This window comes from Poromitra crassiceps (assembly GCF_964638095.1).
Source record: "Poromitra crassiceps genome assembly, chromosome: 7".
NCBI lineage: Eukaryota > Metazoa > Chordata > Actinopteri > Beryciformes > Melamphaidae > Poromitra > Poromitra crassiceps.
The window spans coordinates 19,822,563-19,834,859 of record NC_139628.1 but is presented as its reverse complement, the minus strand read 5'-3'; the positions used below and the strand labels follow the sequence as shown (position 1 = coordinate 19,834,859).

General features: G+C 42.8%; 1 protein-coding gene across 1 annotated transcript in view; it reads left to right on the top strand.

Annotated features, from left to right (window-relative positions):
• LOC310779944 (type II inositol 3,4-bisphosphate 4-phosphatase-like) overlaps window positions 1–11,277 on the top strand; it is a gene marked incomplete at its 3' end in the record, with an annotated part of 28,167 nt that extends 16,890 nt beyond the window's left edge. The window contains exons 16-18 of the mRNA XM_083640467.1: window positions 1,759–1,913; window positions 4,625–4,819; window positions 11,157–11,277. Coding sequence (XP_083496593.1) covers window positions 1,759–1,913; window positions 4,625–4,819; window positions 11,157–11,277 — 471 coding nt within the window. The remainder of the gene's footprint in view (window positions 1–1,758; window positions 1,914–4,624; window positions 4,820–11,156) is intronic.
• Between the last annotated feature and the right edge of the window lie 1,020 nt (window positions 11,278–12,297).

The following is a 12,297-nucleotide window of genomic DNA, read 5'->3' as shown; positions in this document are numbered from 1 at the left end:
GGTCAGGGTCGCTGGAACTCCTTTTAAGTAGGTGGTGCTGCAGGGAACAGACACCCTGCAGACACAAAATACGTTTTTTGGACGTTTTGATGTTTTTTAGCCATATTTAGAGGAATATCTCATTTTAAATCAACATTGGGATTATACTGTTGTGATGTCATTATACGAGGGATCAGCCGAGCAGCATTTTGGTAAACAAACTGCGTCACTGGGTGGCAACGGCAATGGAACACTATGGAGCACAAGACGGCACGAGGCTTTTGTGTCTGACTCTAGCCAGCTAATTCCGTTTACATTTTAAAAACTGCGACAGTTCACACAACTTTAACACGACATGCATATATTATACATCAAACTCTTGAGCTACTTCTGCTCTCACTCAGAATGTCAAAATATAAGCAATGTCATGTATAGTTTTTGAGATATTAACGTTTGTTTGGCACAACTCATACTATTAACACATTCACTGCCAGCCGTTTTTTCAATACTGTAGGTAGCTTCTGCCAAGGTTTTTTTTTTAGGATTCTGGCTCATCTTTCAAGAGCCGAGGATTATTTTCTGCTAAGATTTTGTGAACACAAATTATCTCAAAAGAACTAATAGAATGTGTGCTTTCTCTGTCTAAAAGAGTTAGTTTGTAGAGTTAGTAGTTATGTAGGCATTAGCAGTAGAATACAGCATGGTTTCAGCGTCTGAAAATTTAAGCTGAGATAAATGGCTTTTTGTGAAATTCGATAGAACAGTCACTTTAACCATTTATTTTTGGCGTAAGACGTCAGACATCTAAACAATAGTTTTGAACAGTAATTTCCTCCATAGCAGCAGGAAACCCCCCTCTCCTTCAAACTCCTCCCTCCGTGTGTGTTCTCCCCCCTCCGTGGCTGCAGCGGTACAAGCGAGGCTCTGCCTGTCTGTGCTGCCTGGCTGCTGGCGGCTGCTCTTTGGGCGAGTCTGCATGGGGCTCGTTCGTTTCGGTTGTGAGCTCAGCTGGAATGAAGCTGCGTGCGATTGTGGGCTTTCTGCCGGTGTTTCAAAGTGTGTTGCACGCATAATCTATTATGCAAATTTGCAATCCCCCACCGCCAGCTCCCAGCGCGATAATGCGCGAAAGCGAAAGCGTTTTCGCCAATCCATTTTACAGTATGAGAATGGTTTCCTCGCGCGTTCCCCTGCAGTTTTGGCTCTGCTTTTTCTAGTCTGGAGAGCACTGTCGCCACTTAGTGGGTCGGTGGAATGGGTTGTACACGTTCGGTGGCTCCCATATTTATATAGGAGATGTAAAAGGGTTAGATCAACGTCCCACCGTCAAATTTTTTTTTTTTTTTTTTTGACGAGTTGACTCGCCATTGGCAGTCAACCGTTGGTTTCTGCTTGACGAGTTGACTCGCCAATGGCAGTGAACGTGTTCACTGCCGCGGGGTTCCGCATTTCTGGGTGGCAAGTGACGTCACGCTGATTCGTTCTATTCAGTATTTTCTCCTTTTCTCACTCACTGTCATGTCACCACCTGCTCTCCCTTTTGGTCGTATTACACTACAGACACAGGCAGAAACACTGAACTTATTATTATAATAATATTTTATTAGGGTCTTGTTGTGGGAAGTCTTGGTGTGTTTCTACGTGTACCTGTATGTTCATGTTCATCTGTGTGTTCTTCTGTGTGTGTGTGTGTGTGTGTGTGTGTGTGTGTGTGTGTGTGTGTGTGTGTGTGTGTGTGTGTGTGTGTGTGTGTGTGTGTGTGTGTGTGTGTGTGTGCAGCTGTGTCGCAGGCTAAACGGTGTGCGTCTCACCAGCTGTGAGAGTGCGAAGGACCGGACGGCCATGTCGGTGACGCTGGAGCAGTGTGTGTTACTGAGGGAACGACACACACTCAGCCAGCAGCACTTCAGCCAGGCCCTGCACTGCATGAGAAGGTGTGTGTGTGTGTGTGTGTGTGTGTGTGTGTGTGTGTGTGTGTGTGTGTGTGTGAGAGAGAGAGAGAGAGAGAGAGAGAGAGAGAGAGACCTATGTTGACTATTGGCGTCACTTCTTAATGCAAAGGGTACCCCTTTGTTTTGACTCAACGTTCCTCCACTTAGGTTCCTCGGCCGTTCGGCTGCCCAGTGTGTACAAAAGACAACAGTGACCTTTAGTGGTGCCAAGGGACTTGAACAAATAGCGTTAGGGGTCAGGAGAAAGGACATGTTAGGGGTCAGGAGAAAGGACGCACTGGCGCCGGAACAAGGGGGACATGGGGACATTTTGTCCCCCTTAAAATTTGGTCCCCCTATTTTTTTTTTTTTTTTTTAATCTGAGGGGGCAACTGCCCCTGACGCTTAGAGCCCACTTTACACTGTTTACACAGCCTGTGATGCTTGTTAAAGCCGTGATCGTTGTGGGATTATTACACCTGAGACAGACAGACCCAGGGATCAAGTTACAGAGAGCCCACTTTACACTGTTTACACAGCCTGTGACACTTGTTAAAGCCGTGATCATTGTGGGATTATTACACCTGAGAGACAGACAGACCTGGACTCTGTACTGCACTCACTGTCATTGGCTGCTGCTATAATCGTATACGGTTATTGTTATTTTATTTTTGTGTTGAGATGACAAGTTTTGCACTGTGTTTCGAAGTGATAATAATAATAATAATAATAAGTTCAGTGTTTCTGCCTGTGTTGCTGTCTGTTGTAGTGTAATTATAAAATGACCTAAAGGGAGAGCAGGTCACCAAGTGAGTGAGAAAAGGAAAAAAACTGAATAATTACATTACTACAGTATAATCCTAATGTTAACACATTGACTGCCAGCCGTTTTTTTCTTGCTGTAGATAGCTTCTGCCAGGGTTTTTTTTGAGGATTCTAGGCTCATTTTACAAGAGCCGAGGTTTCTCTTCTGTTACGACTTCGTGAACACCAATCATCTAAAAATAACTAATAGAATGTGTGCTTTCTCTGTCTAAAAGAGTTAGTTTGTAGAGTTAGTAGTTATGTAAGCATTAGCAATTGAATACAGCATGGTTTCAGCATCAGAAAAAATATTTAGAGATAAACGGCTTTTTGTGAAATTCGATAGCACACTCACTTTAACCATTCATTTTTGGCATCAGTAAGACCTACACAATAGTTTTGAACAGTAATTTCCTCCATAACAGCAGTAAACTTCCCTCTGCTCAACTCCTCCCTCCTGTGGGCGTTTTTTTTGGGTGCAGCGCCCTGTCACAAGCACTTTCCTACCTTTGCAAATGCACTTTCTCATACTCTCGACCTCTCAAATAAATTTCTGAATAGAAATTAAATTACTCTAAATTATAGCGAAAAAAAAACAAAAAAGAATGGGTTGAAAATCCCATTCTAAAAGCCTTTTAGAATGGGATTTGTTTCCAATTTGGTGTCGGACTAGGGGGCAGTCCCCGCTTGTCACCATTGCTTTGCTGCTGCTGTGCGGGTGTGTGCCTGTCTGTGCGGCCGCTCTTTGAGGAAGTCTGGTTGGACTCGCTCGCGTCTTGGAGTTTTGGTTGAGGGCTTTGATGAAGCTTTTGCGATTCTGGTCATATTATGCTGCGTGTTTCAAAGTGTGTCCCACCCGCAATCCACTATGCAAATCTGCAATCCCGCACCGCCAGCAATCAGCGCGGAAATGAAAGCGCCTTCGCCAATCCACCTTCATGAGAATGGCTTCAGTCACACTGCTTTTTGCTTGCCTTCCTCCTTCCTTGTCGCCACTTAGTGGGTCGGTGGAATGGGTTGTACACGTTGTACACGTCCAATACCTATATAAGAGATGTAAAAGGCTTAGATGCACAACCTACCGTCAAAAAAAAAAAATCGATTTTTTTGACGAGTACACTCGTCGCTGGCAGTTAACAGCTGGATTGTGTTTGACGAGTACACTCGTCGCTGGCAGTTAAGGTGTTAATTTAAAATTAGATATTCATGTAAATATGGCTAAAAATCATCCAAACGTCTATGAAAACGTCAATTTTTCGTCGGCGCCCGAAAAAACGGCGCCACTGAAAGGACGTGTTGGGGGTCGGGAGAAAGGACGTGTTGGGGGTCGGGAGAAAGGACGTGTTAGGGGTCGGGAGAAAGGATGTGTTAGGGGTCGGGAGAAATAGGCTGGGGAAAGAGAGGTGATAAAGCGACATGACTCCAACCTCCCTGCCTCCACAAGTTCAGTACATCTCCACTTCTTTCCTTTGCTCTCTTTCTCTCCTCATCCCCTTTCATTTTCTTTCCTTTCCTCTCCTCTTGTTATTTCTAGTGAGTTGGTTTAGGTTGGTTCTACTTTAACCTTTCTGTTTTGTCTCTGTTTTTGTTCTTCTTTCTTCTCTTTTCCTTTTTCTTTCTTCATGCCACTCTCCCATCTGTCCTCTTTCTTTCTTTCTTTCTTTCTTTCTTTCTTTCTTTCTTTCTTTCTTTCTTTCTTTCTTTCTTTCTTTCTTTCTTTCTTTCTTCCCTTCCTTTCGCTATGCCTCCTGCATCTCCATTTGTTCTCTCTCCCTCTCTTTCTCTCTCTCTCCCTTACACACGCACGCACGCACACACACACACACACACACACACACACACACACACACACACACACACACACAAACAAACAAACAAACAAACAAACACACACCTTTGTGCTGCTCCAGGTCTCGTCTCTCCTGGGGTCAGATGCTGGGTTGTTATCCCCGGGCGGGACCCTCAGTCTCTGGGTGCGACCCCGGGGCTCGGGCCCCTAAGCCCCCCCGCCGGCACCTGTACCCGGTGGTCTTTCTACTGCTGACCTCACACCTGCTGGTGCTGTGGCTCATCCTCAGCCTGGTCGTCCTGCTGGCCCCAGACCCGTGACCCCCCCCCCCCCCCCCCCCCTCATTGGAGGACTAGGATCACTAGACAGACGGGACCGAGAAAGTGGGACTGACTCCCCAGGAGGTAGTGCAGAGATGATGAAGATGATGATGATGGTGCACTGTGCACTTCATAAACCTCAAAGACGCTATATGTAGCCTATTCAATCTAGGCCTATTGTTTAAACCCATGCAGTGCACATTTTTCCTCATGATGCGTCAGGAGGACCAATGTGACTTTGGAGGATATTGTTAATGAGGGGACGTCTAGGAGAAGTATGACAATAATCAATCGTCTCTCTTTCGAGCTACAAATGATCAAAATGTTTAAACAAATGACAACTGAACAAATGATCACAATGTTTAAGCTAATTTGTGTTGTGTATGATGGCTTTGTGACCGATGTAAACCCCATTTGAGCACGGAATTTTCGGTGGGTGAATAAAGGTCTTTAGAGGTTCAGATATCACCCAGAAATGAGCGAAGAAGAAGAAGAAGAAGAATGAAGTTGCAGCGACCAATGAAATTAGCTCAGGGCGTGGCCATCCTGTGTTTCAGCTAGGGCAGGGATGTCAGAGATACGGCCCGCGGGCCGGATCAGGTTTCATCCGGCCCGCGAGATGTTTTGGAATATTATTATTATTATTATTTATTTATTTATTTATTTATTTATTTATTTATTTATTTATTTATTTATTTATTTTTTAATTGAATTATTATTATTATTAAATTCGCACCCCATTATCATGAACTACGGGTGGCTAATAAGCAAGCTAAGAGTTCATTCATAAGTTAATTAACCTGGGGCCTGTACTACAAAGCAAGATTAGTGGTTTAGCGAGGTAACTTCAGGTTTAAACCTGGTTTAGCCGTACTACAAAGCAAGTTAACTTCTTACCGACATATATTTCCATAGCAACTTATGCTTCACACTTAACCTGGTCTGCAGCAGGTTAAGTTGCAAGGATAAGATTAGACCTTAGATACACCGCCCACGAACCAATCGAATCAGCAGTTTGGAAAAATGGCCAACCCCTTTCTGGACGAGTTTCCCATCTAGGAAGGAGCACGAATTGTAATGTTGAATGAGTAATGTTAATCAATGTTAATGTTAATCAAGGATTAAAGCCTTGCACTTGTTGGCTATTTTAACTAGGCTAAGCCCTATACCACTTTGGAATATGTTTTTATATATTCATTTTTGTGCTCTCAAGTAGCCTAGATACATTGTTTGATCCCGCTGATCGATTGCAGCTGAATAGTGAGTGGAGAAATATCACTAAACTACATCTAAGCAATTTAATATGGGATCACCTGCACACAGGCGATCCCATATTAAGATGATTCATATCTAGGCTACTCCTGCATTTTGCAGCTGCAAGTGTTGCTTTTGGCCTGTATGATGTGATTGAACTTCATAATTCCAGTATCATTATATGAAATATGGAGATATGCGACTCTGCTGACAATATATGTGACCACAAAATAGGCTATTTTTTATAAATGAAATCTATGCCCGCACATACCGTGTCGTTCAGAAGCCTCTTTTAATTTTATTATCATTCTTTTTTTTATTGATAGCCTATAGGAATTATTCAATCAGTGCGACTAAACATGACATCATTATTATTCGTTGAGCCTAAATGGTCTACGGATTTTGGACTGAGACATTAGGCTACACATTGCTTCCACTCGCAGTTTATTGAGAGGGTGAATTCAGCTGCTGTAGGATACGTGGAGGCAGAAACCGCTCTTCAAATAAATGACTGATGTGAATAAAAGTGGTCACTTTAGACAGTCATTCGGGAACAGACTAAAAATATCCAATGCGGATTTTGATTCTGACATAGTAGTCGATGGCTTTGATGAATGAGGAAATAGGCGTGTCTGGCGCTGTAAAAGCTACGGTTCTGAGCTGAGCGGTCCATATTGCATTGTGATTGGCTAGTTGTTAAAAACCACGCCTCTTTTGCGGGCACGAGCTCGTGTGCACGGGCATTTTCATGTGCACGCGCAGTCAACTTGATTAGAAAAACCTGGTTCGAGTTAACGACTGGCAAACGAGGTTCGTAGTACAAGTTAACTACAATCGAGCAGATCTGGTTTAGACAAACCAGATCAAGGGACAGATCCTGGATCTTCTTATCCAACATTCGTAGTACAGGCTACTGCACTACAAGGAAGTATGTCAGTAGGTTATCAGGTGTAAACAAAGCCGCCATGATGCCACGCTGGAATTGAATCGCACATTCGGCTACCTACCAAAAAACAAAGGAATCAACAAGATGCTGTCGAAAAAGAGAAAGGTTGACACGGAATGCAGGCAGTTTCAAGAGAAATGGAAAGAGCAGTATTTCTTTTGTGAAGTAAATGGGTAAATGAGTCGAATTGATTTTAGTAAAAAAAAAAATCCGGCCCCCATGAGGTCTCAGTTGAACAAATCCGGCCCTCTACCTAATATGAGTCCGACACCCCTGAGCTAGGGGAAACATGCTCGCGCCCTGCGCATGGGGATGGATCAATGGATGGACTGAATGATTGATTAGTCATTATGTCAGGGATACTCAACTTGCTTTGACCGGGGGCCACTTTTGTGAAATGATAGAAGGCCAAGGGCCAGTTAATAAATAAACAATATACAATATATATATTACACACAAAGGTGGTGTAAGATATATTCCTTTATAACATAATGATTATATTATAAAGGAATATATCTTACACCACCTTTTTGCCAGACTGTCCTGTTGGCAGAGATGGGAAGTAACTAAGTACAAATACTTTGTTACTGTACGTAAGTAGGATTTTCAGGTATCTGTAGTTTACTGAGTATTTATTTTTCTGACAACTTTTTACTTTCACTCCCTACATTTTAACAGAAATATCTGTTCTTTCTACTCCTTACATTTTCAAAACAGGCTAGTTACTTTAGTTATAATCCACAACAGACAAAAACGATGTCTGTCTCTCTTGTTGCACATCCAAAACAAGACACGGAGTCTAAATTGTTTGATGATGTCCGAAGATGTCACGAATAAATCACGGATGATGTCACAGATGATGTCATCAGTGATGTCACTCGAGCAATTGCATCAGTGATGTCGAGCATAGTAATGTCATCAGTGAGTGATGTCTTCAGTGATGTCACTCGAGCAATTGTGATTTCATCAGTGAGTGATGTCATCAGTCATCATGTTATTATGTCATCCTGTAATAATGTTATGATGTCATGTTATGTCATAATGTCCAACCCACATTCAGTCCCTTCATAATGCCAGTGTTCCCAGGTGTACGATAATTATCCTATTTGTGTACGATAATTATCGTATTTGTACGATAATTATTGTATTTGTACGATAACTTCACCTTGTGTACGATCAATAATGCCAAAATTCCCATAATATATGATAATTTGATCATTTTGTGACACATAGTTGTAATCAATATACTAATATGGATGCTATGTCTGTCTTTACATGTCTTCTCACAACGTCTTTGCAGCCAATCATGCATTCATGTCCCCTAGGACAAAGTAATTTTAGTTCCGTGGTACATAGAGTGCTGGAATTTCCTACTCAAGTATTATTACTATTTGGCTGTTCCTTTACCTCAGTGGAAGGACTTACTGGTGTAAAATGTACTTTAAAAGTAAAAAGCACCAACAAACGGAAAGTTGTTGTGTTGGAATTTAAAAAATCGTCATCATCATCATCATCATCATCATAATTAAAATTGCCTAATTGGGCAGGCGGTGGTTAGTCACAATTTTGCAGGCTGTCGCTATGATAATTAATGATAATTTCCCTCCCAAAAAGATAATTTTCACTGTCAGGTATGATAATTCAACATTTCCCACCTGGCAACACTGATACTGCCGTTAAGACACAGCATACAAGTCATGTGTGGTACAGATCTGAAGGAATGGCTATTCGAGCAGGGCATGGCGACATGTGGCTCCATGATCCCGCCCGTACAGGAGACCTGGAAAAACTGAGGAGCCTGCTGCAGGAAGACCGCTTCAGTGTGGGTGGTGGACCCCTCTGACCTGATCACCTAGGGAGCACAGGTGGACCTAGCTGATGAGTACAGGACGGCTCTCTCCTATGCGTGTACTGTGGTCACCTGGACTGTGTCCGGATCCTCCTGGAAGCCGGGGCCGACCCAAACAGGAGCTCATACAACCCTCCCAGGGTCTTTCTGGAGGCCAAGATATTATGTCCTCGCAGTCTGGCTGGCACACGTGTGTCGGATCTGGATCCGCCAAGTGCTGGGCACCCATCGCCTGAACCAAGTCCACTCCCTTCCACTAACGCAAGTGATGAAGGACTTCGTGCTTCACCAGAACTGATTTGAGTCAGTTTATTTATGTTAATTTCCTAGATTTAGTTCTTCAGTGACTGTTTCAAACAAATCCAGGACCAGTACCATCAGCATACACCACCTGTAGCCAATCCTACTACTTGGAGAGCGTTAATTGGAGTGTGTCCCTGTGTGCTCGGTTCATCGTCTCCAGAGTCCCCACCCCAGAAATTCTGTTTATCTTAATATGATGTGAGGTTCAATTACCTTTGCACAGAAACAGCCGGGAGATACTTTTTACTTTTGTACTTGATTACATTTCAGAGCCTGTTTTTTTATACTTTTACTTGATTAAACAAGTTGAATCAGTACTTCTACTTTTACCAGTCTTTATTTAGACAATAAATGTACTTCTACTTAACGAAATAATGTGTGATTTTCCCATCTCTGCCTGTTGGTCAACTTATCTGTGAAGTGACCAGAACAGAGACAACAAAACCATCCTTAAGTCCCTGGTTCCACTAGCATCCACTATGTTGAGTGATAGCAGCTCCATGCCAACACTTTAGCATCTGCTATGTTGAGTGATAGCAGCTCCATGCTAACACTTTAGCATCCACTATGTTAAGTGATAGTAGCTCCATGCTAACACTTTAGCATCCGCTATGTTGAGTGATAGCAGCTCCATGCTAACACTTTAACATTCACTATGTTGAGTGATAGTAGCTCCATGCTAACACTTTAACATCCACTATGTTGAGTGATAGTAGCTCCATGCTAACACTTTAACATACACTATGTTGAGTGATAGTAGCTCCATGCTAACACTTTAACATTCACTATGTTGAGTGATAGTAGCTCCATGCTAACACTTTAACATCCACTATGTTGAGTGATAGTAGCTCCATGCTAACACTTTAGCATCCACTATGTTGAGTGATAGCTCCATGCTAACACTTTAACATCTACTATGTTCAGTGATAGTAGCTCCATGCTAACACTTTAGCATCCACTATGTTGAGTGATAGTAGCTCCATGCTAACACTTTAGCATCCAATATGTTGAGTGATAGTAGCTCAGCACCAACACTTTGGCATCATGTTGAGTGATAGTAGCTCCATGCCAACACTTATAGCAGCTCCATGCCAACACTTTAATAGCACACACCATGTTGAGTGATAGTAGCTCCATGCTAACACTTTAATAGCACACACCATGTTGAGTGATAGTAGCTCCATGCTAACACTTTAATAGCACACACCATGTTGAGTGATAGTAGCTCCATGCTAACACTTTAATAGCACACACCATGTTGAGTGATAGCTCCATGCTAACACTTTAATAGCACACACTATGTTGAGTGATAGCAGCTCCATGCCAACACTTTAGCATCCACTATGTTGAGTGATAGTAGCTCCATGCTAACACTTTAATAGCACACACCATGTTGAGTGATAGTAGCTCCATGCTAACACTTTAATAGCACACACCATGTTGAGTGATAGTAGCTCCATGCTAACACTTTAATAGCACACACCATGTTGAGTGATAGTAGCTCCATGCTAACACTTTAATAGCACACACCATGTTGAGTGATAGCAGCTCCATGCTAACACTTTAATAGCACACACCATGTTGAGTGATAGTAGCCACAAAAATGAGAACTTGTAGCAGCTCAGCAGATTTCTTAAACTGTACATCACGGCTAACCAATGAGACAGTCTAGTAAAAATGTTGCTGTACTCCTTTAAAGACATGACATATATGTGTATTAGTTTTAACTGTTTTCAGATTTATCCAGTTGATCTTATGTAGGCTACTATTACTATACTATTGTCTGATGTGTGATTTGGAGCGTAGGCTAATGTGTGTGGCTGCAGTTCTGTGTGTCACCTGAATTCAAAGACAGACAGACCACTGGTAATCAATATACATCATTGATCTTTGGTGATAGGAGATAAATCACTTACTGTTCATTCATTCATTTGTGTGTGTGTGTGTGTGTGTGTGTGTGTGTGTGTGTGTGTGTGTGCAGGGAAGGCTGCAGACTGGAGAACGTGCAGAAGAACGTGGGCAGCAGGAAGTTTGCCTTCAGCTCCGTCCAACTGCTCACCTTCCCTAAACTGTACAGACCACCGGCCGGCAGCTACGGATAGAGAGCATAGACTGTATAATAAACTGTACAGACCACCGGCTGATAGAGAGCATAGACTGTATAATAAACTGTACAGACCACCGGCCGGCAGCTACGGATAGAGAGCATAGACTGTATAATAAACTGTACAGACCACTGGCCGGCAGCTACGGATAGAGAGCATAGACTGTATAATAAACTGTACAGACCACCGGCCGGCAGCTACGGATAGAGAGCATAGACTGTATAATAAACTGTACAGACCACCGGCTGATAGAGAGCATAGACTGTATAATGAACTGTACAGACCACCGGCTGATAGAGAGCATAGACTGTATAATAAACTGTACAGACCACCGGCCGGCAGCTACGGATAGAGAGCATAGACTGTATAATAAACTGTACAGACCACCGGCTGATAGAGAGCATAGACTGTATAATAAACTGTACAGACCACCGGCCGGCAGCTACGGATAGAGAGCATAGACTGTATAATAAACTGTACAGACCACTGGCCGGCAGCTACGGATAGAGAGCATAGACTATAATAAACTGTACAGACCACCGGCCGGCAGCTACGGATAGAGAGCATAGACTGTATAATAAACTGTACAGACCACCGGCCGGCAGCTACGGATAGAGAGCATAGACTGTATAATAAACTGTACAGACCACCGGCTGATAGAGAGCATAGACTGTATAATAAACTGTACAGACCACCGGCTGATAGAGAGCATAGACTGTATAATAAACTGTACAGACCACTGGCTGATAGAGAGCATAGATTGTATAATAAACTGTACAGACAACCGGCTGATAGAGAGCATAGACTGTATAATAAACTGTACAGACCACTGGCTGATAGAGAGCATAGACTGTATAATAAACTGTACAGACCACTGGCTGATAGAGGGCATAGACTGTATAATAAACTGTACAGACCACCGGCTGATAGAGGGCATAGACTGTATAATAAACTGTACAGACCACCGGCTGATAGAGGGCATAGACTGTATAATAAACTGTACAGACCACCGGCTGA